This window comes from Ursus arctos, unplaced genomic scaffold (assembly GCF_023065955.2).
Source record: "Ursus arctos isolate Adak ecotype North America unplaced genomic scaffold, UrsArc2.0 scaffold_18, whole genome shotgun sequence".
NCBI lineage: Eukaryota > Metazoa > Chordata > Mammalia > Carnivora > Ursidae > Ursus > Ursus arctos.
Window position 1 is genome coordinate 53,002,488 of NW_026622852.1, and position 27,807 is coordinate 53,030,294.

At 55.8% G+C, this 27,807-nt stretch overlaps 1 protein-coding gene across 1 annotated transcript in view; it reads right to left on the reverse strand.

Moving 5' to 3' along the window:
- NIBAN2 (niban apoptosis regulator 2) overlaps window positions 1–21,805 on the reverse strand; it is a 49,860-nt gene extending 28,055 nt beyond the window's left edge. The window contains exon 1 of the mRNA XM_026514007.4: window positions 21,586–21,805. Within this exon, the coding sequence (XP_026369792.2) occupies window positions 21,586–21,640 (55 nt within the window). The 5' untranslated portion in view covers window positions 21,641–21,805. The remainder of the gene's footprint in view (window positions 1–21,585) is intronic.
- Window positions 21,806–27,807: the final 6,002 nt, after the last annotated feature.

The window sequence follows — 27,807 nt, forward strand, 5'->3', positions numbered from 1 at the left end:
ACACACCCCAGAGATCCCTCACCACAGAAAGGGAGGCTTATGCCCAGCCCAGGGGCTAGGGCCAGGTCCCAGGAATGAGAGGATATGCACAAAGCCGTCCTTCTTGCTCAGGAAGGTGACTGCCACCCACGAGGTTCCCTCTCCGCCGGCCTCAGGTGCCCTCAAGGGACCCTCTGCTGGTCACCCCTTCCCTGGGGCCAGCTATTAAGAAGGAAAAACATGTCCCCATAAATACAGCAGCCCGCAGCATGCCAAGGCCCAATCGTGACAGTCACCTGATGGTGTGCCAGCTCCTTGCAAGGGACTCCACGTGGGGCCCGGAGGGGAGGGTCTGCTGTTACCCCAGTGGACAGAGGAGGGACCGTGCGGGGCAGTGAAGCAGGCTCCCTGGCGTCACACAGCCGGGAAGGCACAAGGCTGGCTGCTGACACCAGGCTTACTCTGCAGGGGCTTTACCGCACTTGACCTTGAGCTCTGGCGGCAGCCCCAGGAGCTGCGTATGGTGTCGCCCCCAACGAGGAACAAGAAGCTGGGAGGCCCAGTGACTTGTCCAAGGTCAGCCAGCTGTCAGGTGGAGGAGACTGCATCCAAGCTGAGGCTTGAACCCAGGCTCCCAGTGCCGTGGAAACATACTGGACAGTCACGCCAAGTGCTTCGGGGAGGCTCTCGCTGGCCTCCAACACCCCAGGAGACCGGGGGGCTCACCCATCACCACGCTCTGGGCACCTGTTACGGGGCCTGGCACACCGCAGCCTGCAGACGCTACACTGAATCGGATCCAGGAGCCGCCAGGTTCTGAGCCCCACTTCCTTCCCCCGGGCCCACCCTGGCCGTTTCCTACTTACCTCAGTCCCCCACCTCCATGCTTTCACCTGCACTGTGTCCCCCAGCAGGAGCCCCTTCCCCCTCGATGCCATAGTTCAAAGTCTTAGCCCGCCTTCAAGGCCCCACTCAAATATCTCCTGTGTTGCCCATTGGCACATAATTATAATAATAATTGGGGCCCCCCAGCTAATGCCTGTAGCACTTGGCCCCCTGCCAGGCACAGAGGCAGCTGCCATATATGTTAACAATTATCATCAACATTATTTCACTTAACCCTCACCCAGATTTATTCTTCAGACACCCCACTGAGCAGGGAGCCTGCTGCGCGGCTCGATCCCTGGGCCCTGGGATCATGACCTGAGCTGAAGGCAGACGCTTAACCACTGAGCCACCCAGGCGCCCACCCAGATTTATTCTCAAACCCATTTTATAGATGAGCCTCAGAGAGGTGCAGTGACTTGGCCTGCGTCACACAGGTAAGACCATGCCCGCTGCTCTATCCCGACACCTAGATAGGTGTGTGCAGAAACAGAGAAAGAGCTCGGGAACATGTGTAGTCTCTCTGCCAGGATGTTCCCTGCCCGCCTGGCAGCTGCCCCACCCACACGTGGCACCTTGTTCCCTTCTACATCCCCAGCACCCAGTGCAGCACTGGCTTTGGGAGAGAAGAGTGGATTTCTCACAGAGGCAGTGTGTTCTGGGGCCAAGCTTGAAGCAAGAAGCAAACCCTGAGCTCAGAACAGCCTCCCTGGGCCTCAGTGTCTTCATCTGTAAAATGGGCATAATATGGTAGTTTTACACACACACACACACACACACACACACACACACACACACGTCGCTGGCGATGAGGGGTCCTCAGGAGATGCCGCTTTGGTGCAAATAGTCAAAGGGCAGGGTGAGCAGTATAAAGGTATCCCGCTGTGATCTTAACCTTTGGCACCAGCAGAACCTCTGCCCTGGAGTGTCCCCTTATTAATGGCCAGTGACGTATGCTGACAACAGGTGCACCTGGGGAGGGTGCTCTGAGATGAAGTCCAAGCTCTTCATTGGCCAGATGGGGAAACTGAGGCTGGGGGAATGGGGAAGGAGCAACTCGAGGTCCCACAGTCCTGTCTGTGGCCCAGCTCCTCGTGAGAGCAGGGTGAAGAGAAAGAAGTCGGGGGAATTTAGTGCCCAGAAAACTGGCTCTGGTCTTGGGGTCTCCAGCCTGGAATGCTCTCTCAGAGCTCCCCCTCTGCCTGGCCATCTCCTCTTCCTCCTCCCCAGGCTCCAACGTCACCTCCTAGGAACCCCCGACAGGCCCAGCACCCGCAGCCTCCACCCACAGCCCCCACTTCTCCTCACAACTGCAGCTGTGAAAGGCTCCTTCCACCCGGCTCCCCAGACAGAGACCTCGCTCCCGCCGTCTCCCTGGCCCCAGCTCATGCCTGGCCTGGGGGGTGCCCGGCAAACAAGTGCTGAGTGGGGAAGGCCACCCCCGGAGGGAACGCCATCCAGCTTCAGGTGCCCAAACGGCCACCGTGGGCCCAGGAAAGAGGCTGAGGAGGGCAGAGGCTGGCTGGGGAGCCCCCCATCGCAAAGGTAGCTTTGGGGGAAGGCGGTGGGATTTCTCACCGAGCTGCCTTTAAAGCTCTTCTCAGTTGGCAAATATTTAACCAAGGCTCAGTGACCCAGGTCTGCCGGGGAAGAGCCTGCTTTGAGGCAGGAGGGCCTAAGGAGGCAGGTGGCTGAAGTGGAGCCCCAGGGAAATGCCAGAAAGAAAAAAAGGCAGGCTGAAGACCCGCCCACCGGGGACTGCCCTTTCCTTTATACCTCGGGGCAGCTGGGTGGGAGGAAGTCGATTCCCATCTTGACACAAACAGGGAAACAAAAGCCCTCTCATCCCCTCCAGGCCCTCCCTCCCTGCCTGGCAGCACCCGTGCCCACAGCCTACAGTTGGCAGCTTGTTCCGGGAGCCCAGAACCCAAGAGCACAGGGCTAAGCTGCGGAGGGTGGAGAAGGGAGGCCAAGCCCCCCCACCCCGCTCCAGTCAGGGCAGGACCAGGCATACCCACCACACCTCCCCTGGGCCCACCGCAGGGCCCGGCGCTATGCCTGCCAGGGAGCGCATCACCTCCACTCAGGCAAGCAAGCCTCAGGCTGGGCTTCTGCACCATGACCCCAGGCCAACAGAACAGGACAAAAGGATCAAAGGGAGGGTCAAAGGCAGCCTGGAGGACCCCCACCCAGCTCCAAGATCACCCACCGCCCACTGTGCACGGCCCTGTACAAGTCCCCCAGCCTCCTGCCCTGAGAGCCCTGGCTTGGGAACCAGACAGACGCAGAACAAATCCCCGCTCTGCTCCAACAGCCTCGCCTCTGGGCCTCGGTACTCTCCTCCCTGCGCTGGGGACACCCGGCTGCTCTCTCTGCCCCCGCTGTCGTCGTCGGGATGCGCAAAGATCTAGGACAGCGATTTTGTGAGCACGAAACCCCAGCCCCCTCGCACCTACTCACCCATTCCTGCGGCCTTCCCAGCAACACCCTTCACCTCCATTCCCTTCTCTTCACCCCGCCACACCCCCGGAGCGCTCGAACCCGGGGCCCGACCACCTGTCCAATCCACCCCCAGGCCGCCGGGCAGCACCCGCACCATCACACCCCAGGTGTTCCTCAACACGTGCCTGCTCTCAGCCCCACACGCAGAGCACCGAGGCTGGATTGAGGACACGGGGCGCTCGCCTTGGGACGTGCCCACCACAGGCCTGGAACCCCGTCCCCGACCTGCGTGAGAACCCACCGCTGACTTTCCTCTCAGTGCCCAGACTGGAGTTCGACCTTAATATGCCCAGGCAGAGACCTTCCTGACGGAGCCCCTCCTCCGTGACCAGCCGGGCGCCAGCATCACCAGCCAGCCCGTCCCCATCAGCCACCACGTCCCCATCAGCCACCAAGAGGCAGGAGCGGAGGACAGGGCCCAGGCCTGAAATTCAGGTCCTCCCATCAGTCAGCTCAGGGCCATCCGAAATGACTGCTGGGGGCAGAGCCAAAGTCAGGTGAGGATCTCAGGGGCCATCCTGTGCCAGCCAAGACACATTTCATGTTGCCCGAATTCATCAACCGCGGGGCAGAGGGCATGCAGGAGGGAACTAGACAAACTCCTGGCTACCTAATGAGGGGGACAGACTGTCAACAAAACCTACAATGAGCTCGGTAAGCCTCCAACTGGGAACAGCAGGAGAAGTTACAGAAACCCAGAGGAGGGGCAGCTAACCCAGCCGGTGGGGTCGGGGAAGACTTCCAGAAGGAAGTGGAGCACCAGAGCCATGAAGAAGGGCTAACTAGGTGCAGGAGGAGGGCCAAGTGGGGAGAGTGTGCTGAGCAGAAGACACAGAAAATGCACAAATTCAGATATTCGAGAAAGCATTAATCCATCCACAGATATTTAGGAATACCTACTATGTCAAGAGTACTTTCACAGAACACTGTGGTGTCAGGGTTCCAGAATCAGATCTCAATTCAAATACTAACCCCACCGCTCATCAGCAGTAGGACTTTGGGCATGTGACTAATACTCTGAGTATCAATAGTAGTACTTTCCTCAGCTGTAAATTGGGAAGACCAGCAGTACCCACCTGGCCAGGTTGTCATATGGATTCAAAGAAAGGAAATCTAGAGCCTGACCAAATGGGGTCCTGTATTATCAACAACGATGCCTGCAGATGGAAAGAAGTTCCATCTGCCCGAGTGCTGATGGCCAGGAAATGTGTTCAGGTGCGTAGTGGGGTCTTTCACAAGCTCACGGGTCCCATGGTGTGTCCACCTGTGCATATGGCAGTGTTCTGTAATGTGTTCCGTGCCATGAAATGGGGGCCAGCAAAGGGGAAATGGAACAGCTACTCGGTCCCTCAGGGGGCCACTCAGGGGGTGGAAAGGTGACATATTTGGGGTCCAATCTTTCTGGGCCCTGATCCCTCAGAGGTTAACCAATCAGAAATGGGAAGTGGAGACAGAAACATCAATGAAGATTCTGAAAGCAAGAACCCAACAAACCACACACCACTAAACCTCAGCCAACCACAGCCCCTCCACTCCGTGGCACGCAGGTGGGTGAATTCCTTGTCTGAGCCTCCACTTCCCACAGGTAGCCTCACAAGGTGGACAAAGCTAAGGGAGAAGCTGGAGCCTGGCTGGCTCAGTCAGAAGAGCATGTGACTCTTGATCTCAGGGTCGTGAGTTTGAGGCCCACATTAGGTGCAGAGATTACTTAAAATGAAAAAAAATTTTTTTTAAGCTAAGAAAGAAGCTAGATGGAAAAGTGCTTTGAACTCCACACAGGCAGGACCATGTGTGTCTTCTTCTCTTGGTATCTTGCATTTATCTCTCTCTCTCTTTTTTTTTTCTTGTCTTATTGCACTGACTAAGACGTCCAGATCAATACTAATGAAAATACCTCTAGGGTTTCAACATCAAGTTTGCTCAGGCTTGCTCAGTATGTGATGAAGGGCATGTAAAGGGCCGAGTCCCAGGTAGGGGCTGCTCAGAGAAAGGAAGGAGGACTTAGCTCTTCTCCCCAAACAAAAGAGCCGGATAATTCCCTGGGAAAACAGATGCTGGGGAAACCCAGCCATAGCCACGTCCCAGCCCAACGAGAACCTGTTCTCAAGTGACCAACCAAAGACAGACAGAACTCCGGAGAGGGCTTTGTATCTCAGATGCCCCCTGTGGGAGAGGTAACCCCAAGGGAGAGGGAGATCCCTGTCACTGAAGTTGTGCAAGCAGAGGCTGGATGGCCACAAGGAGACTGTAGAGAAGATTCTGTCACAGGAGGAAGGTGAGCCATAAAAACACAAACTTTGGGACCAGACAGACCGGATCTGCTACTGACTGTCACTTCCCAAGCCTCAGTTTCTTTATCAATAAAACCGGGAGAAAAATAATACACACCTCAAAGAGGAGCTGTGGGAACGAAATAAGACAATGCATGAGAAGCGTCTGGCACTCTGCCTGACTGTTGGTAAGAACCTGATAAATACCAGCTGCCGTTCCAATAAGAGCCAATCACTAGGAAGTGCCAGTTACTGTGACCCAGCCCTACCGGAAAAGGGCCAGTGCCCATCAGATGCCAACATGCTTCTCACCAAGTCCAAGTCAGGCCCTTCCCAAGCTGCCTCGGGACCCAGAACACCCCCGGCCCATCCATCCTTCTCCCACAGAAGCACGCATGCGCATATACCCCGGGCTGCTTCCCCGACCCGACAGCAAGTGAGGTGGGGCAGGGGGAGAGCGCCTGCCTTCTCCAAGCCAGGGAAGGAGAGACAAAGGGAGACAAGGGTGGGGGAAGGAGGAAGATGAGCCAATATGAAAATTCACTCATGTGCTTGCTGCTGGGCCAGAAGGAAACCCAATCCTGGGCTGGAATGCCAGGGACCCTCCGCATGGAGTGGCTTTATGCAGATAGAAGATGGAAAGCTTATTCAAATAACAAGACTCCTGTGGCCTGAGCCCGCAGAGGAGGAAGGACCTGCCCCACCCTTGGGTCACCAGCTGCAGGTCTCCTCCGGCTCCAGAAGGGAAGGTATGAAGACAAATCCCCTGGGAGGCCTTGCCAGCCTCACATTCCTCATTCCAGGTGCCTGTGTGACCCCCATCTGTGCTTCATGGGAAACTCTGCTCTCAGCCATGAGGTCCAAGTTCTATGTCTACTTTCCCTGGGGATCCCTTAAGGGAGGTGGGGACAGACTGTCTTTCTTGGAGGTGACAAACAGGCTCCAAGCACAGGCTCCAGGCAATGATTCAGGGTTAAGAGTGGCAGCCCCGAGGCTGGGCCCCTGCCTGCCACCTGACCTTGGGCAAGTCCCTCACCCTTCCTGGCTCTCCGTCTTGGCTACCTAGTGAAGAAGCTGGACTCCTCTGCACAGGACCCTCAAGACCCTAACTCCCTCCGACTGTGACTGAAGAAAGTGTTCCCTCCCGACCCAGGACTACACCCGCGGGCTCACCGTTCCAGCTCGATCAGACTGATCCAAGTTCCACCCGTCGGGCTGGGGTACCAGAAGCACTGTCCCTCACAGTCACTCCCCAATTCAGGTCAGAACTCCCGTTAACCATCAACACAACGTCCATTTAATAATTAACTGCTGAGTGTCCATTTCCCCCACAGGGTCAGGGACCCTGTCTATCCCGTTAGTGATGTACGCCCAGCACCAAAATTATTTGTCCCTGACTGTGAGATTACACCAGAGGGCCTCACTTGGGTCCCCGAGGCATCTTAAGACACAGGAAGAGAACAGGGTTTTCCGAAAGGCCAGCTCAGGCCTGGGGACAGACCCTTCCCAGCCCCAGGGGCAGTGTTAGCCAGGGCCCCTCCCATTGCAGTTGGAGGCTTCCAGTGCAGTTGGGGCCGGGTCAGGTGCTGGTCAGGCCAGCTCAAGGTCACGTATCAGCAGCAGAAGAGGTCACCACCCCTGTCACACAAACCGAGCCCCGTCACCTAAGCTCTAAGCTCGGATCCTCAGTTTCCTTTTCCAGCAGATTCTGTCAAACGATACAGCACCTGCAGAGGGTCTGGAGAAACTGGAGCTGAGGAGGCCCCGCCCTTGAGCCGCCTCTGCCGGCTCTGGGCTGGCAGGCTGGAGGGACACCCGCAGACGCAGACGGACAGGAGGCCTGGGTCTGGGGACTCTTACCTGGGGAAGGCACGTGACCCTGCTTCTGTGTCCCCAGTTAGAAGATCCCAGCCCCAGGGAGGAACAGAGGTGCCGGCACTTTGCATGATAATCACTGAGGTATTGTGCCTGAGGGAGCTACTCCTAGGGGCAGCAAGAACCAGAGCAAAACCACCAGTTTCTGGGGAATTCTGCTTCCCCCAAATACCTACACTCTCTCAGCTTTGGGCCTTTGCAGTGACCCTCTCCTCCTCCTCCTGCACCGTTTCAGCCCCACCTAGACATCCCCTTCTCTAACAAGCCTGCCCTGCCTCTCGAGTCTGGGTTACTGCTGCTTCCCCAGCTCCAAGACACCTCGAACCCCACCCAGCTAAGGAACCCAACTCATGTTGGGTCTGTCCTCCCAGAAAGGGACCAGGAAGGGGTAAGGACCATGGCTGCCCCCCCATCCGGCACCCACAGTCCCATACGTGGCCTGGCTCTGAGCAGGCTCTCAAACAATGGTGGAATGGACAGATTAATCCCACAGAAATGATTTAAGGCTATCCAACAAAGTCCTGTTGACAACCATGAAAAATAGAAACAACCTGAATGCCCAGCAAAAGGAGTTTGGCTGAGCAAGTAAAAATGCAGAGTACTGGGGGGAGCACCTGGGTGGCTCAGTCGGTTGAGCATCTGACTCTTGGTTTCAGCTCAGGTCGTGATCTCAGGATTCTGAGATTGCGCCCCGTGTTGGGCTCTGTGCTCAGTGCAGTCTGCTTGTCCCTCTCCCTCTGCTCCTCCCCCCACTCACGTGCCCTCTCTCTCTCTCTCTCATAAATTAATAAATAAATAGATAGATAGATAAATAAATAAATAAATAAATAAATTTTAAAAAGCAGACTATTGGGGCATGATGGAATATTCTGGAAGCATTTGACTTGCTGCAGGGAGACGGCACGTATGCAGATGCGCACAACCCACTGTGGATTATGCATCAGGAAACACCTGAAAATCATTATTTCTGGGTGGTTAGGATTATTGGCGATTTTCATTTTTCTTCCCATTTATTTTCTAATTTTTCTTTGATCGTCAGAAACTGCTTATATAACAACATCAACAAGAAGAGAGGGGAGCTCTGAGAAAGCTCAGAGTTGAAAGGCCAAGCCTCCTTTGTTGGGGGCACTGGACCCCGAGGGCAGAAACCTCTTCTGAGTACACCATGTGCCAGGCACCAGGCACGGCATCGTAAAGCTCACAGTATGGCAGTCACAGCCACCATTACTATACAGCTGGGGAGACTGAGGCACAGAGCACTGAGGTCCTGAGAAAGACAGCCAGAGGGAAGCCCTGCGCACTGCTGAAAGGGGTCCTCAAGCCCGGTGTGCCTCACACACCTCCAGCAGCCCATATCCCGTACCAAGCGGCCAGCATGCCACACTCATCACTGGGGGGGCCGGGAGCAGCATTCTGGCGAAACGCTGAGTGAGGACACCTATGGGCTGGGGGACAGGTGGGGGGCAGACTCTTCCAGTTGGACGAGAACCCACTGACCCCTCACCACTTCACCGGCCCCACCCTCACCTAGCTTCACGGCCGGGCACAGAAAGGGACTCCATTTGGGGACTCAATCCACCATCTCTGGCTTGAACCACCCCCCGCTCATCCATGCACGGGCACAGGTGCCTCCCAGGCTGGGCGCGGAAAGTGCCCAGCGAACGTCTGTTGCTATTGCCACCCCTAGGAGCAGAGGGAGAATCCTCTTTCTGAAGTCCGGCCAGTTCGTGGCTTCTCACTGTACCACTGAACATCAGCTACTGATAGACACTGTTTCCCTCCCTTCTTTTTTTTTTCCCTGTTGTAACTGATGTTGTAACATAATCTAACCTTTTAGCTACATTCAGGTAAATTCCTGGTGTGGCATGTGCCTCGCGCACCTGGTGTGGAATGGCAGGCCAGGGTTCCCCAGGGCCTTGGGGCCACGTTTCTGCCGTTGCCCCTGCCGGTGCTGGGAACAGAGGAGGACCGCCCTCCTTGGGCAGCCCTTTCCCACACAGCCTTTACAGGACCCAGTGCCTTAGTCCCAGTGGCCTCCGCACCTCCTGTTTCTGCGCAGGGACACAGGCTGCGCAGTCCCTGAGGCTGGTGTTGGTCAGCCTAAAACCCAGGGGACAGCCAGCAGCAGCACCCCTCCCCGACGGGCCCATTTTCCCCACGAGGAACTGAGGCACCAAGAAGGGAAGGGGCCTGGGCGGGTCCCTTGGTCACCAGGAGCCTGCTTCCTCATCTGTGGCCAGAGGGCAGATGGGAGGCACCGCAGAGCGGATAGGACCGCAGTCCTCACGGGCCAGCACGCCTGCGAGCTCCCCAGGAGGGTGGGCATCTGGTCACGCTTTGCCCTCTGATAATTAACTAATGAGTGACCGGTAACCATTGGCTAGAGGCGTCTCTCCTGCTTAGCCTGGAGCTCTCCACGGGCCAGGGCCGGGGTAAACCTGGTTCGGGTGCCAAGCACAGAGGGAGCCATTGGTCCATGCACGTGCTCGGTGCCTGACACCCCGTGAGTCGACAGGGGCGCCAGGACCAGGACCCAGGTGTCCCCTCCTCTGCACCGGGGATAGGGTCCACCTGCCCGCCAGCGAATCCCTGGGCCCCTGCTTCTCCTGGCCTCACCCCCGGGGGCTCAAGGACAAGAACAACAGGCAGGCACAAAGGCGTGAGTCAGACAGAGAGGAATACACGCCTGGAGGAAGGAAGCCGTGTGCGGCCGCACGCACTCCCGGCCTGCGGTCTCAGACACAGTGAGACCCAAACCACTCCTTCCAGATGGGCAGAGGGGAAGTCCACCAGCCACCAGGGCTCTGAACCCACCCGCATCTGCCCCCTCCCCTCTACCCCCCCAAGGCACCCTCTCCACCTACCCGGACGCTCTGCCCAAACAGCTTCGGGGCCCCTCCGCGGCAAGACCTATAAACCTTGTAATGACATTTCTTATTCAGCCACTGCTGGGGAATTAAAACAACTTGCATTAATACATGTTCATTGTACATGACTGTGGAGCATTTACGGTGCCCAGCACTGTGTTAAAGGCTGCATAAATGTAATTAATAAACACGCATAATGTAATTTCACCGGAGAAGTTTATTATTATTCCTCCCAATTTACAGCTAATGATTCTAAGGCATAAAAGATCCAAATAACTGTCCTAAGGGCATTTGGCTAGCGGCTGGCGGGGCAGGCTCTGACCTGCGAGGCCATACTGTGTACGTCGGGGAGCCCACGGGGACTGAGCCCTCACGGTACTCATACCCTAGAGGAGTATCTACCACCACCACGTGAGGAGGGGCCTGGACGGGGGACCCCAACAAGTCCGCCATGGGTGGGGCCCAGAGAAGGTGTTCCTGGCTGGGGCGGGGCGGGGGGGGATCCTATGGGTCCTGCAAGGCCTTTCAGAGGCTGGAACCTGACCCAGAGAGCCTCGCAGAGGTTCTCATCCAACCCCTTCCTTGCACCATGGGGAAAACGGAGGCTCAGAACGGAGGCTAGACTGAGCGCCCATGCACAGAGCTGGACTCTCCGAGGCTACACAGGGAACTTAGGAAAAGGGAAGGAGAGCAAAGAGGCTCTGCCCCTAATCTCACAGGAAGTCTGCTGGGCCCCACCCTGGGGGGCTCCAGGCCAGACATGCAGCCCAGCCCCAGACTGCGGGGCAAGGCCCAGAAGCAGCTCCTCTCGGACTCTGCCCTATCTCAACAGGAAAACAGGAAAGCTGAGCTGAGCAGCCTGCTCCGGCCTGCCTTGGATTGGAGGTTTGTCCCCCAGAAGCAGGCTGACTCTCAGGTCACTGAGAAAGTAACCCTTCTGCTCGGAGAGGGGGCCCCGCCTCCAGCCACAAAGAAATGAAGAGTTTCTGTTGGGCTCCCTGGGTTCAACCACCCAGCTCAAATCCTCCCCCACCCTCGCCAGCCTCCTTAGGAGAGGGGGTCGTTGCACGTTAGGGACGGGGGGGGGGGGGGGATGAGGCCCAGAAGGAAGCCCCCTTGCCCAAAGTCACCCAGAAGCCGTGAATGATGGCTGAGCCGAGCCGGGAGGGCTGTCCTTGGCCAGGCCGGGCAGCAGCCCCCCTCCCTGTTTCCCAGCAGCCTTAAATATGGGAGTGGGGGCATGAGGGGAGGGTAGCTTTGCCTTTTTTAATATACCACAACACCTCACTGTCTGCATGGGGACAGGCCTGGGCTGTCTCCTCAGACACAGGCCTATCTGTAAGGCCAGCACAGGGCTCCTCTCTCTCACGGCGGCCTTGTTTGTTTACTCGGTTTTCAAAATTATAACCTTTCCAGCCCCACCCAGGCCAACCGCTCCTTCCCTGACCAGTCTGGGGCTGTGCATGGGGACAGGGATGGAGAAGACTCTACGCAGGGGTCAGAGGCCCACGTTCCCATCCCAGCCCTGCAGCCTCCGACACCCGAGGTATGCACTCTGCTCCTTCTGGGCCCCGGTTTTACTCAATCATGAAACAGAGGAGGGTTGGGGTAGATGATTGCAAAGGGTCCCTCCCAGCTAAGAGGAAGAAGGGTCTAGGCTAGAAAAAGAAAAGCAGACCCTGTCCATCAGCAAGCTCGAAATTCAGGGCAAGGGGGAGCTGCGGCCTGAGGAGACCACGAGCAAACCCCAGACCAACCTTCCCAGCCAGCCCAGCACGGCCCAGCCTCCCAAAGCTGAAGCCTTGTTCTCTCTTCTCTCCGCCCCCCTCCCACCAGGGAACCCTTCCAAAAAATAAACAAAAACGCAAAAACAAAAAGTGAAACAGAAGTACAATTGTCAGCTCCCACCCCCTCTGGATGTCCAGATCACCCCCGAAATCCCTGGCAGGCCAGGGCAAATGACAGCTCCCCCCCAGACTCAGCTAAAACAGAACTGGCATCCGCCTAGCACCTTCCTTGGGCCAGGAACAACTGCCTCCCAGAAGCTTCCCACCCCAGAAGCAGGGCTCGCTTTCCCAGTTTACTGACAGCTCGGGCTCCAAGCAGGAGCACAACTTGCCCAAGGCCACAGGGCTCTTGGTGGCAGAAGCCAGCTGCCTCTCGGGCAAGGCCAGACATGCTACTCTGGAGGCTGGGCTGACCAAGTGGTTTAAACCAACATGCACTTTGGAAAACATAAAGATCCTCTGTCTTTGTAACAGAAACCACATCACATCCAGCTTGATGGAAACTTCGCGGCTGGCATGAGTCCCACGAGATCAGGGCTCATGTCAACGCTTCATCCCCACCACCAGGCTCGGGTTGGGCATTAGACAGCTTCCAGAGAGCGCTTCCTTCCACAGCAAGATGGCATCATGCAACAAATATTTCTCCTTCCCCTTCAATGCAGCCCACGGTCCGCAGGCTCCAAGAGGTTGAAACTAGAAGGGCACCACAGATTGTCCTAGTGACCCATTACACAGATAGGCAAAGCAAGGCCAGAGAGGGAGAGGAGCTGCCAAAGGTCACCTGGCAGCCCTGAGGCTCTCGCCTCCCAGTCTGCACGCATAAATGGCTGCAGACAGGTAGAGTGATTAAAGGTGGGTGGAGCACAAGAGAGTGAGCAGTCTCCGGCCCAAAGGCCTCTTCTAGAAGATTCTGGCTTAACAAACTTGGCTGGCCACAAACAGCTCTCTTCGACATGAGGGGACTGGACAGCTGCTACAGTTGGCTTGGCCACAGATCTGTGGGTGGGAGAGCGGGCTTCACACTTTGCAGACCACAATTCATTCTTCCCCTGCCCCTGCTGGGCGCCCCGTCACCCACTGGAGCCCACGCCCTGCACTTTGGATCGCAGTGAGAGGAGGGACACCCCTGGCCAATGTCCTATCATGGGCCATATGCACAGTAAGGATGAACGGCAACAAGAGCCAGGGTTTTCTAAAACGCAAAGAGCTCTACCCACATCATCTCCTCAATATCTCATCACCTCGCAAGTCTGGGCTACCGTTATGCCCACTTCACAGGTAAGAAACTTGTGGCCCAGAGAGGGGAAGACAGCTGCCAAATGTCAGGGTAGTTGAGACAGGATCTCAAAACCAGGTTCTTAGAATCCAGGCCCAGCCCTCTTCCCGCTCTGCCCTTGGAAAGGAAGAAGGTTCTCATGCTCAGAGCTGCCTAGGAAGGACGTGAGGCTCCCGTCATTGGTGGAATGGGAGTAGAGGCTGCAGGACCACCGGCAGCCTTAATGAAACCCTTACGGGATCCACCCACCGCACGGGGCTGGCAAGAACAGACACCGGCTCTCCCCAGCCTCACATGTCCCCATCACAGACGCCTGCTTGCTCTGTCTCCCCCAACACACTGTCCCCTGACATGTCCCATACCCATCAGACTGGTCCAGACCATCCCTCCCCACTGGGCTCTCCTCCTCTCACCTACCCTCCTAAGCCTCCCCAGGATCCTCCAGACAAAGTCCCCTCCCCTCCAAGGCCAGCCCTTTGGCTCCCCCCACGTCACCTCAACCCTCCCCTCCCCACTAGGTCACCTTCCTACAGAACCTTCCGAGAACACTCCTCGCTCACCCTGCAGAGAAGCAGCCAGAAAGTGCCACGTGGGCAAGAGCCACGGAGGCGCGAGCATCAGCGTGTCCCTGGTGCCTAGTACGGTGCCTGGCACAGAGGAGGGGCTCAGTAACTACTGACCGAAAGAACAGAAGAAAGAACGCCCAAGTGTGTCTGGGGCAGAGCTCATCACACCTCTGTGGGGTCTCACAGGCACACAATGGGGACTTCGTTCCACTTCAACTTCTAACATCAAAACCCTCCCAGCCCTGCCTTTGGAAGTTACCTTGAGATCCCTAAGAAAAGATTTTCAGTGGCAGAGAATTCCCACGAGTAGATACTGGGGCCACCGATGGGGAGAAAAGGCACAGAGAGGCCCAGCCATTGGTCCAGGGTCACACAGCAAATGGTTAGCAGAACCAGGCTTGAGACCCACAGGCCTAGTTCTAGACACACCTGGCCAGGCAGGGGGTGGGTGTCCCCATCTGTCTTTCTCTTTTTCCTTTTCTTCCTGGGGCACATGGCACAGGGTACAGGTGCCTCTGGCCACAGGACCAACCTGACACATGTCCCTTGGTGAAGTGCCACACTCCTGAACAGCATGCTGTCCTCGCCCCCCTCACCGGCCCTGTGTGCTGTACCATCCAGAGATCGCCACTCCTGACCTCGTGCCCTAAGAAGCCAGTGCTGTCCTTCTCTTTCACAGAGGACACTGAGGCTCAGAAAGGGTAACTGACTTGCCCCAAACGACCAGTCCCTCCAGTGGCAAAGCTGGGACTCGAACCCAAGCAGTCTGACTGCAGAGCCTTGCGCCAAACCTCTCGACTCCCTGCTTCCTCTAACTCGCCATCCACTCTGTCACCAGGCAGGTCCCTTCACTTCCGTAGGCCATGGGGAGCGCATCCCTAAACCTGGACAGTTCGGGGGGGGGGGGGGGGCGAACCAGGTGCCCGGGGCCCTAGGTGGGCACTTCCTGTTCTTCCAGTTTTAAATCTGTGAGATCAGAAGATTGCAGCCCTTCTGTGACTCAGGCCCTAAGATTCTACCGGGAGAGGGGCGTGGCTCTGTCCCACCCTGCAGAGTTTTAAAGTTAGGTATCTGCCTTCCTCTTTCCTTAAAACTCTGCCCAGCACGATCTAGAGAAAAACCCTCCATCTTGCGGCAGGGAAGCGGATGGGGGAAGGGCAGGGGGAAAGGAAAAAGCGGCTCCGGCTCAGGAATTTCTGCAACCGCAGGATGATGCCTGATGCCTGCCTCAAGGAGACCCACGGTGAGTGAGTCATGAGCCTTGCCTGCGGAGGAGGAGGGGGCCACGTGGAGGAGAACAGGACTGGTCAAAGAGTGACTTGAGTCTCAGACTGAGTAATGTCAGGAGGGATATATTTGTGCAACCCACGGGAGCCTCTGACACATGCCGCTCTGTTCCCCTCCCAGGCCCTCTGCCCCCACCTCCTGCCTCTCTTTGGGGCCTTTTCCACGTTGTCCTCAGGCCCAATCTAGGCACCAGGAACCCACAGCGAAGGATGGTTTTAACAGCTAAGGCCTTGGGCTCCCGAGTGTGGGCCTGCTGCTGCCCTGCTCTGCCCTACCTTTAAATGCTGGGATACGGCACTGCGGGTAAGGATTCAGTGAGATAATACAGGCCAGGGAGGCCTGGCACACAGGAAGTGCTCAGTTAAAGGATGGCTAATCGGACAGATAGGGTTCAGAGCCTGATAGGGCCCCTCCCTACTCTATCAGCCACTGCCCTCGGGCAGAAGACCTATCAGTGGAGTCCCTGCAGGCGGTAGGCTGGGGAAGCAGCCACACTCCTCTGGTCACACACACCCAAAGGCCAATGTCATCAGTCTCTGTCCCTGGCTCACAGACAGCCCCTTGGGGCTCGTTGCCCCCGGAAAGACACTCAGAGGGATTGCAGGCGCCCAGAAAGAAGCCTCCCTCAAAATGCCCGGATTGGTGGAAGAGGCTGGGGGACAGCAGGTCAAGGGGATGAGTCTGTCTGCAGCAGGGAAGCTGACCAGAGCAGGAACGGAAACAAACACAGTGACTCAGTTTGCCCCTGAAAACCAAGTGTCTAGTCACAGTGGGATATGTTAATACCCAGCATTAGGGGTAAGGCTAAGAAAATGTCTGTACGATGGCCTCGGGTGGAACGCGACACAGTCTCTGGGAATGCTTGCAGGGAGGTTGTAGAGACCAGGGAGAGATGTTTATTATAAATCGTTTGGTGAAAGGAGCAAGACAAAAATTGAGTCATGGTCTCAGGCATGCAGAACAATAAACACAGAGAAGAAATACTGCTAAAAACTGGCCTGGGGCTCGCAGGACGGTGGGGAGTGATTCCCAGCCCCCTCTCTAAACTTCATTCCTCAGGCGGGGACCATGGCCCAGTTTGGGCTTAGAAAGGTCTCTGTGGCCATGTGTGGGGGAAGGATGCAGGGGTGAGGCCAGAGCTCAGGCCTGGGCGATGGGAAAGGAACAGAGTGGAGGCTGGACAGAGGGGCAGAGCAAGGTCAACGCCAACAAAAGGAGCGTTATATTAGACTGACACAAGAGCAAAGCAGAATCCCCAGACACTTCACCCCCAGGGGCTGACCCGGACCTTGGCTAAGGGGCAGAGGCCCAAGCGGGGCTGGGCACTGTTTCCGGCCAGCCTGGTCTCTCTGTAAAGCTCGGGGCAGCAACTAGGAAGCCACGCACCTTGGGGGGGAGGGTGGGCCAAAAGGGGACACCTTCCTCCCTTCACGCTGGGGACCTGCAGCCCTTCCCCAATGTGGAGAGATAGGTTTGCAAACGCAATCCGGAAAAAGGCATTATTCGGTTTGCTCTATAAAGAAACGAGATATCCTTTTTCTCCTATCCGCCTGTCAAAAAGGGTGATAACACTTCGCACTGAGGCACTCGGAACCAACAGGAGGGAGTTTCAAATGTTTCCAGGCTTTTCAGAGGCTCGAGGTGTCAGTACGTGAAAACGTGATCCTTGAGTTCCACCTCGAGGCCTTTCTGACGCCAGAATCCGGCCCGGGACACGTGCGAGGTTTGGGCAGCGCCACGAATTCCCGCAAAACACTGGAAACCACCCAAGTAAATGTCCGTTGACGGTGGGGATGGGGAAATAAACGGCACCACGCACGGAAGGAAACCCACCCGCAGAAGAACGGGGCCAACTCACGCGCTCCGACACGGAAAGATGTTCACAACAGATGACGTGAGAAAAAGTCCAACCACAGAGACACATCACTGGAACTCTGACAGCCAGAGCTAAACGCGTGTGTACCCAGAGACGTGTCTGGACACAGGGACACATCAAACTCCAGCGGTTTCTCCGGAGGGGTGGGAGCGAAGGGAGAAGATACTTTCTCACCTTACACTCTCGCGTGGCTCGTGCGTGCGTTACCGTGTGACCCGCCAACACAAGCAGTGGCTGCCACGGTGGGGGACGGCGGGGGGCAAAGGGAGTGACCACTAATGGGCACAGCGTTTCTGGGGTGATGAAAGCATTCTAAAATCAACTGTAGCGATGACTGCACAATTCTGTGAACACACACACACACACACACACACACACACACAAAACCCAATGAACTGTACACTTAAGTGGGTGAATTGTCTGGCAGGTGAATTATGTTTCAATAAAGCTGCTATTTAAAAAAGAATTAGCAAAGGGAAAGGTGAGCCCGGCAGAAGGGAGGAGCACAGGTATTGGCCAACTACCTTACCAGCCCTTTCGGGTAATAAATCTTACGGGGAGTTTATGCATGCACGCGGTTCCCTCGGCTCCCATAATTTCATCCCGGCCAACAGAATTTCCAGAGGGGCTGAGTCCTTCATGGCTGTCCTGGAGGCAGAAGGGCCCTCCCCCGAGGCAATGCCAGGACTCCTGCCAAGGGCACAGCACCCAGCCCCTACTTACACGCCTTGAGCAATAGTAAGCTCCCGCCCTCACCTATTCTCTCCTAGCTTTGGTGGCAAAGAACCCCTCCTATAGCACCAACACGGACCACCCACACACTTCCACTCTCTCATCCCAGCCCTGTCCTCTGGGCCAGATGGAAGGTGTGGGTTGGCCAAATCCTCCACCTCTCCATGTCCTAGCTCCTTCCGAGTCATGGCGGGGGGGGCCATCACTGCCCCCCACACGCACTCAAGACAGCTTACATCCATCTCACACATTTGCCAAGGCACAAGGAACGCAGAATTCAAGGTTTCTAAAAACCCTGGTGTATTCTTGCATCCAAGGAACCAGTACCCACTGGTAATGCCAGGGACAGGACGAATCTCAGAGAAACAGGACCCAAACCACAGCGACAATTGCCCCCTTCAAACTCCAAACACCTGGCCACTCTCCTCACCTACTAGAGAATCAGTAACAGAGTGAATGACAATTCTCAGGCACCTGGGTTAAGCACCTGCCTTCGGCTCGGGTCATGATCTCAGGGTCCTGGGACTGAGTCCTACATCAGGCTCCCTGCTCAGTGGGCAGCCTGCTTCTCCCTCTCCCTCTGCCTGCCACTCCCCCTGCAGCAGCTTCTCTCTCTCTGTCAAATAAATAAATAAAATCTTTTTAAAAAATAAATGACAGGGGCGCCTGGGTGGCACAGCGGTTAAGCGTCTGCCTTCGGCTCAGGGCGTGGTCCCGGCATTGTGGGATCGAGCCCCACATCAGGCTCTTCTGCTATGAGCCTGCTTCTTCCTCTCCCACTCCCCCTGCTTGTGTTCCCTCTCTCGCTGGCTGTCTCTATCTCTGTCGAATAAATAAATAAAATCTTTAAAAAATATATAAATAAAAAATAAAAAATAAATGACAATTCTCAATAATAATGGCAACTGTTTGCCGAGCACTTGCTATGCCCCAAAGCACTGGGCTGAGTTTCTTACCAGCATTATCTCATTAAATCCTTGCAGGAAATTCCCAGCAGGAAACTACTATTATTCCCATTCTACAGATTTAAAAAATTGAGAGTAGGATGCCAGCCCAAGTTGACCTCAGCTGCCAGAATGTGGAGTCAGTATTGGAAGCCTGAGCTGGCCCAAATCTGGAGGAGATTCACGGGGAAAATCTGGGACCCTTAGACTCTGAGCGCCAGAAGGGACTACAGCCATCAGGCAGCCTACAGCCTTCAGTTTACAGGTAGGGACACTGAGACCCAGAGAGAGTAACTGACTGCCTGAGGTTACCCAGGCCTCCCGGCTCCCAGGTCAGGGCTCTTTCCTCCACTCAAGCTCCCTCATGAAAAGTAGGAGGGAATCATCCTGCCGCCAGCCCCACGGGGCTGCTACTGTGAGAACAAGCCCCTGCTTGTCAGGGGCTTTGAAATCCCAGGATGAAAGGCACCGTGGCAGCAAAATGGCACCGTGGGCAGGAGTGTGCCTGACCTCTGCCAGGACTTGTAGGCTGGCATTCACGTGCTCACCTGCTCAGGGTGGGCACGAAGCTGCAGGAGCCACCCGCCCGCCAAACCACAGAACCCCAACAGACCTCGGAGCCCAGAGCACTGTGGGAAGGGATGTTCTAAATGCTGACGTTTCCAAAGGGGTGGCCCCAGGTAGGGAGGGCTCTGGAATTTTAATTGTCTGGCATGAAAGTGCTCGCTGCTCCTTGGGTGGGGTGAGGAGGGTGCATGGATCACTGGAGGTGGCAAAGGCTAGCTTTCATTCCCTCCAAAAGCAATTTCTAAGGTGGCTGGCTTCCTTGGGAGGGGGCTAGAGGCTTTCCCCGGCTTCCAACCTCCCAACCCCGACTTAAGAGGCTCCCCCAGGTGAGCCTGGACCAGGAATTTGAGGCATTTGAAGAGGGTTATTAATAGCACTGAAGTGTTGAGAAGGGAAGAGGGGCCAGCAGGCTGAGTGGGTACAACCCTCTTCCACCCAGCCTGGTATCCACAAAACAAACCCAACCCTGTCCAGGAGAGGACACTTCACCTTTTGTGGTTTCAGTCTCCACCCCTGTAAAATGGGGGTGGGTGGGGGGGTGCTGGCAGTTCTCAGCCCAGGAGGTAGGAAGAGGGGGGAGAGCAAGAGCTGGGTGTGGGGGAAGGAAAAAACCCCACTGAAGAAGGAGTAGCACACCCCACCCAGGCTGGGTGAGGGGCCCCAACAGGAGGTCGTGAATGGATGGACTGTTACAGAGCCCCAGGAGGCTGCCACGGACAGGGAGGGGACAGGAAGACTCCGCCCCAGGCTTTCCTCCTCCCAGAGTCCAGGCCGGTCCTATAAGAAGGCTTTTCCAGGACTTAACCCCCTGCTGGTGTGAGGCTGGAGAGGGTCTGACTCATCTCTACCTCACCCTCACCCCTGCGCCCGGGGCCCAGGCCTGGCCCAAAGGGGGAACTCGGGCAGCAGGCCCAGTACCACAGTCACTGGACAACCCTTCCCTTTGTGTTCACCCGTGGGGACCTGGAGACACAGAGTTAAGGGACACCAGGTCCCTCTTCTCAAGGGGTACAGGCAGGCAGAACACAGCTGCTGAAACTCTACAGGACTGCAGGACACACCAAGATAAATGTAGGTGAACACGGTGCTCTGGGTTCACTGGACAGGGAGTGGCAAATTCGACAAGAGGAACAGATAACTCCTTCTACGGGCTGCACCCACCCCATGGACCAGCACCCCATGCATTGGTGTCTCCTCTGCGCCAGGCCCTGTGCTAAGCAAGCTACCTGAAGTGGGTCACTTGAGTCTCTCAACAATCCATTAATAAGAAATTATTCACTCCGTGTCAGAGAGGAGAAAACTGCGGTGCCAGGCCATTAAGAGGCTTCTCTAAGACCTCACGGCTGGGAAACAGATGCTGGGATTCCACCCAGACAGCCTCACCCAGGGCGGGAGAGGTGAACCACAAAACTGAAGTTTCCCAGGCAGTCTGAGATTCTCACCCCACCTCTCCATTCTCCAGGGTTGGGGGAGGAGGGACCCCGGGCCCTGCCGCAATCTTGGGGCTTCCCCAGGGAAGCCTGGGGTCAGTCGCCCTTCTGAGAAGTGGCCACCGTGCAGTGACAGGCTGGGAGCAGGGTTAGCTCAAGGAGGGGGCTGAGGAGGCTGGGCTCCAGCCCTGACCAGCCCCCTGGACACGCCTGCCAGCAGGAGCACCCTGCTTGAGCCTGAGTCAAAGGCAGGGGTTCTGACCTACCCCTCCTGTGCACCCCATCTATCCCTAGCCCTACTCCCCAGGCTCAGACTAGGCATGGATGGGCCTGTCCCTAGAAGCCTCAGCCACGTGTACTAGAGCTGGGGCCAGGACGAGGTGGGGACCCGGACAGCGAGGGAGAAATATCAGGACACGCTGGCCGAGTGGGCCATAGCTCCATCAGGGTAGTGTGCTGGGGGGATTCGAAGGGACCGGCTCGTAAGGGGCCCCAGTGGAGGAGGGGGAGGTTCGACTTCCCTCGGGCGGGGGAAGGGCGAGCTCATAAGGGGGCAGGAAGGAGCGCCCAAACGTGGAGGCAACAAGCTCGGACGCGGGACTTGGTGTCCAGCCACTCCCGCCTCGCCCGGGGCCTGATTCCCCCCGAGACCCGGCTCCCGCGCCGCCGGGCGACCGGGTTGGGGGCGTGGCCCGGGGGCTCCCCGCGGGACCCCCAGCGCGCTGCACGGTGCGGGACTCACCTGCGATGTGCTGGCGCCGGGCGTCGTCCAGGTGCGTGGACAGCACGTCCCCCATGGCGAGGAAGAGCCGCGGCCCGATCCGCGCGCCGCCCGTCGCTGCCCGCGTCGCTCAGGAGGACGCCGCAGGCGCCATGCAGCTCGGCCCCGGCCCGCTCCCGCCGCCCCTCGCTGCGGCCTCCGCTCTGTCCGCGCTCCAGCCCCGGCCGCGTCGGTCCCGCCGGCCGCCTCCGCCCCGCGCCCCAGCCCGCGGCGCAGCAACCCCGCCGCGCCGCGCCCCGCCCCGCCCGGCCCCGCCCCCCGAGCCGAGCCCCGCCCCCGCCGCGGCCGCCGGCGGGAGGGCGGGGGGCCGGGGACGGCGGGACTGCGGGCGAGACCCGGACAAAGACCAGTCCGAGAGAGGGAGAGCGAGCAGTGACGCGCTGGGGGGCGCACCGGACCCAGACCGAACCCAAGAAAGAGATGGAGATGGGGCCGGTGGGGGCATCTGAAAGAACGGGGAGTGCCCTGGGGGGGCTCCAGCCTGGGGTCACCTCCTCCCCTATCTGCGCGGGAAGAGAATCACGCCAAGCAGGTCGTGGGGACCTGGTAGGGGACGCCGAGGCCGAGGTGCGGGAACTCGGCGTTCGCACCCCACTCCTCCCGCCCCCGCCCCCGCCCCCAGCCCCGCCCGCTGCCTCCCGCTCTCAGGAAGTTCCTGGCCTTGATCCGACCTGCCCCAGAAGGTGTGCCCGCCTGTCTTGCACAATAGTGCAGGGAAAGGGAAGGTGGCAGGGAGGACTCGGAGCCCAGAAGGCACCCCCGGTGCCAGTGCCAGGCGGACATTCCTCAGGCTCAGCATATGGGTATTTCACTCGGGAGGTGGCTTGTGAGACAGGGCAGGGCAGGAATGGAAAAAACAATAGAACTTGCCAGTTTATAAAAGACTCAAAACCCACGAACCTGCATGGCCTGTGGATATCAATCAGGCCTGCAGGGCTGGGCATGGGTGGGTCCAGGATACCACAGGAATGCGTTTCAGTCCTACCCCTCGCCACCTCCCCAAGCCAGGAGGGAAAACAGGTTAACAACTGGGATCCCCCAAATCAAGGATTGGGGTGGCGGAGGCCGTCCTTGGCTGCTGATGCTCAGACTTCCCCTTACTGCATCCCAAAGGTCATCCGGTTTCTGCTTGCTTACCCTGGTGACTGAGTACTCACCACCCATGTATCCCACCCTGTAATTGGGCAGTTCTTAATGTAGCTGTGACAAAGGCAGAGAATGGTGGTAATAAAAGTTAGCGTTACTGAGCACAGGTACTTGGTTTTGAAGTTGATTGATGTGATACTGGCACTCACTGATGCAGTCAGTGGCTTACCAGTCATTCAGCATATGGGTAGGTGATAAATACCTGCTTGCTAGGCCCTCTGCAAGATGTGGGGTGGGGGGAGGGGTGGCTGGCTCAGTCCCAGGAGCGAGGACTCTTAATCTGGGGGTGGTGGGTTTGAGCCCCATATGGGGTGTAGAGTACTTAAAGAAAACTTTAAAAAAAAAAATGCTGGGGTTGGGGGAAGAGAAGTTGTCCAAGCTGTCCTACCTGCTCTGTGACCCAGGACAAGTGGCATTATTCTGAACCTCAGTTTCCTTATCTATCGAGTGAGAATAATGACACTTTGTTGTGAGGATTAAAGCACTTCACAAGTGACTGGCACCGTGCCTGGCACAGGACTGGTCACCTCCATAAATAGAACCTACCATTCTCTCGTCATTCATCACAGTCCCTGCCCTCGAGAGCATATAGAAACTTGAGGGAGCAGAACACTCCATTTTGAGGAAAATCACAGAGGGACGAGCACCCGAGCTACAAGAAGAAAAACCAGAATTTTGACAGCAGACGTTGGAGAGCAGCATTCCAGGGAGAGGAGAGAGCACAGGCTGAGGCCAGGCTTTGAAGGGCAGGATGGATTCATGCAACAGAGACTCATCAGGTGGAGTTGAAGTCAAGCTGCCAGGGTTTCCTCTACAGAGATGGAGACTGAAGCTCAGAGAAGGAAAGTGACTTGCCAAAGTCACACAGCAGGGCAGAGGCAGAACCCAGCCAGAAGTCATGTCTCCTGACACCCAGTGTCTGTCTGTTCTCTTTGAGCAACTGGACAGAAGTAATCAGAAGCAAGAGAGGCTGCTAGCCTCGTTGCATTTTTCTCCACAGCCCAAACTATAGGGACTGGAAACTATAGCCCTGGGTGTATAGCTGGAGCCACCTGGCATCCGGACACCCCAGGGCATCTCCTCAGTCAGACTGGAGGCCTGGACCAGTTGGGGTTGGAGGTGGGACCACAAGCAGCCTTTTGACACCCGTTTTGGTATACCTGGGACTGTCAGCCTGGAGTACCCACAAACTGCCCAAAATGCCAGGCCCCTAGCGCAGCCCCCCCCCCCCACTTCTTGGCTTTGGAGACCCTCTGTCACATGTCACCTAGTCTCTCTGAGCATCCATGGCCTCATATGTGAAAAGCAAATAAGATTATGAAAGTAGAAAGGCATTATAAACTATACAATGCTGTGTGCATATGTGAATAGCTCTCTCCAGACCTTGGGGCCAGTCCCAATTCAAAATTCATTCACAATTTTACCTAGGGTTGGAGTGGAGGGGAATTGACCACAAAAAAAGTCAGAGGGGAACTTTGAAGGAGGTTGGAAATGGTCTACGCCTTGACTGGGCTGCTGGTAATGTAGGAGTACGTGTTTGTCAGAACTCACCAAACTAGGGGCGCCTGGCTGGCTCAGTCGGTAAAGCATGCAATTCTTAATCTTGGGGTCCTGAGTTCAAGCTCCACGATGGGCATAGAGCTCACTTAAAAAAAAAATCAACTGGATTCAATAAAACTTAAAAACAGAACAAAACAAAAACAAAAAACTCACCAAACTATAAAACTTTAAATGGAAGCATTTTGTTGTATGTAAATTATACTTCAATAAAGTTGAGTTTTTTTAAAGATTTTATTTATTTATTTGAGAGAGCGCTCTTGCACAAGGATGGGGGAGGGGCAAAGAGAGAGGGAGAAGCGGACTCCCTGCTGAAAAGGGAGCCTGACTCAGGACCCTGGGATCATGACCTGAGCCGAAGGCAGATGCCGAACCGACTGAGCCACCCGGGCGCCCCAATAAAGTTGATTTTAAAATGATAAATGACTATCCAGAGCTCTGGCTGTGTGTCAGGCGCTGTCATAGGTGTTGGGGATACATCAGTATACCTGGTAGTCAGGATCCATGCCCTTGCAGAGCCCTGTTCTCCTGCTGGAGGGAGAAAGACAGTAGTAAACAAGATGATTCAGAAAGGAGAAGCATTAAGATAAAATAGGACAAAGGATTAAACTGACAGGAGTGGGGGTGCCACCTCGGAAAGCAGTCTGGGAGATAACACTCGGAGACCTGATTGGCGAGAAGAAGCCTAGTCGATGAAGACCCAGGGATAGCCACCATTCATGGACCTCGTGCCACCTGCCAGGTATCATGCCAAAGGCTTTCCCTACCTCATCCGACAGCCCTCACAACTACTCTATTGGAAGAATTACCAATTATAAGGATTTTCAAAAGATAATATTCCATCGATGCACATAGCAACACTTACTTAAATGCTACGTGGGTAGGCCTGACGAGGGCACACCAGGTAAAGGTGTCAGTATGAGCAAAGGCAAGGGAGATCAGTCATTACTGGCCCAGAGGCTATTCCAAGGGAAGAGGAGAGAGGGGCCCCTGCCATGGATAGGTGGGACCGGATGGGAGGCTCCTTGAGTGTCCAGAACATAGGGTTTTTTACTTTATTCTGAGACGATTGTAAACATCTTTAAAAGTTCTCAACTCTCTGGGTGCCTGGGTGGCTCAGTCAGTTAAGCATCCAACTCTTGGTTTCAGCTCAGGTCATGATCTCAGGGTCCTGACATGGAGTCCCAAATCAGTCTCCTTGCTCAGTGGGAAGTCTGCTCCCCCCCCCCCTGCACCTCCGCCTGCTTGTGCACTCTCTCTCTCTCTCATAAATAAATCTTAAAAAAAAAATTTCTCAGCTCTTGGGGCGCCTGTGTGGCTCAGTCGGTTAGGTGTTCGACTCTTGCTTTCAGCTCAGGTCGTAATCTCAGGGTGGTGGAATCAAGCCCCATGTTGGGCTCTGCAGGCTTGAGATTCTCTCTCTCCCTCTGCCCCTCCCTCTGCTCTCTCTCAAATAAATAAGTAAATCTTAAAAAAAAAAAAAGTTCTCAGTTCTCCACTACTTTATGTTAATAAATCAGGCCAGTTATGATCTTTGGGTGGAGGAAGAATAACTTATTTTTTTTTAAGGAAAGAAAAATGAATACAGTCATCAGTACTATATGAGGAAGAGGAAAGGATTTCAGGAAATTAGACATCAGGAGAATTTCTCAACTCTGAAAAGCTGGGAACCCCTACCCCTACACTTGAGGCTGTTTTACTGTTCAGTTTTAGTTTTGAATAAATTAAAGCATGTTTTCATACATTTCTTGGCTCTTTGTGGATTTTTACTATTCATATCTTCTGCTTGCTTTTGTGTAAGAATGTATATCTTTTTTCTTATTGGTTTTTAAGAGCTCTTTCTATAAGGAAGAATTTCTTGGGGCACCTGGGTGGCTCAGTCTGTTAAGCGTCTGCCTTCTGCTCAGGTCATGATCCCAGGGATCAAGCCCTGCTCAGGCTCCCTGCTCAGCTGGGAGCCTGCTTCTCCCTTTTCCTCTGTTCCCCCCCACCCTGCTCATGATTTCTCTCTCTCTCTCTCTTTCTCAAATAAATACATAAAATCTTTAAGAAAAAAAAAAAAGGAACTTCTCAACAGTGCAAGGTGTGTGTGGGGGGGTGTCTCTGCTTTTTTTCTAGGGCTCTGGATATCATATCTATCCACCAGCTCTCCCATACCCCTCCCTTGGCCCAGGCCCTAGAGCCTGGTGGAAGATACCAGACATGTGGACAAAGAAGAGGAATGGTCCAGATCTCGAGCAGAGACGGAAGACTACCCACGTGCACTTGCTGGGCCTTACCCCCTCTCAGGCAGATATGCCACCTACAGCCCCTGATTCATCCGTCCTTTGTCAGGAAGTGGCTTCTGTTAAACTGCCTCCCGGCAGGGCTGCCCTGCCCCACCCCACCCCACCCTAAGGCACATTTAGAAACTAGGACCCAAAGGTAAAGGCTATACTTTACTTTGAAAGGGAGGGTCCAGAAGGGTCCAGAGCTTGGACAGCAGCCCACAGAAAGGAAGGGATTTGCCCCAGAACATACAGTAGGGGCCCAGGCCAGGATCCTTCCTGGCTTTGTAAGAAGGAGGAGGGGCCCTTCCTTGCCCCACTGGTCCTTCTCCCTCCCAGTTGGCTCTGAGTCCTAGCTCTGCTCTCCCCACAAACCTGTCAGACCTGAAATAGCCCAGGAGAAAAAAAAACAAACACCTTGGGTAAACAACAGGGAATGTGAATGAATCAGGATTTTGTTTTTAAGGAATATCATGTGTCCACTGCTGTTTACCCAGTTGGCATGGCCCCTGGTGCGGAAGAGACTCTGGCACCCTGCCTGGACCTCCCCTCTTTATTAACTGTTGGGTAGTGGAAGGAGACACAGCTCACAGCCACTCCACCTGCCACCTGGACTCTGGCTGCCCAGTCCCCTTCTTGCTCCTCTTGTGGCCAGCTCCACCACCACACCCAAGTCCAGGCCCCATAATTGCCCCCCCACACCCCGTTCCATTGATGGCCCAGCCCTTTAGTGGCCTCCGCACCTCCTGCCGCCCTTTGTTCCTCAGTGGACAGCCAGCTGGGTTGCTGTAAAACACAAATACGACAGTGTCATCCCCTTCTTCAAACCTGCTGTGGCTCCCACTGTCCTCAGGACAAAGTCAGACCCAGACTCCAAACAGGGCGTCGAAGGCTCCTGCCAGCCTCCCCTTTGCCCCTCTTCCCCTGGCCCTTCTCTAGCCACACTGACCCTTCATACCCTCAAACTAGCCTTGCTCTGTCTACATGAGGGCTCACACACATGCTGATTTCCTTTCCCGATTTTGCCGCACCGAGCACCGTCCATCCTCCAGACCTCAGCTAAAACGACCTTTTGTCAGAGAAGCCTTTCCTGTCCGCCTCTTCTCCTAGTGCCTTATCCCCCTCCTCCATCGCAATCAGCTCATGCATAATTACTGTATTTCGTGTGCAGGTATTTGTTGAAATAGATTTTCCTCTCTGATGACAGGGCTGT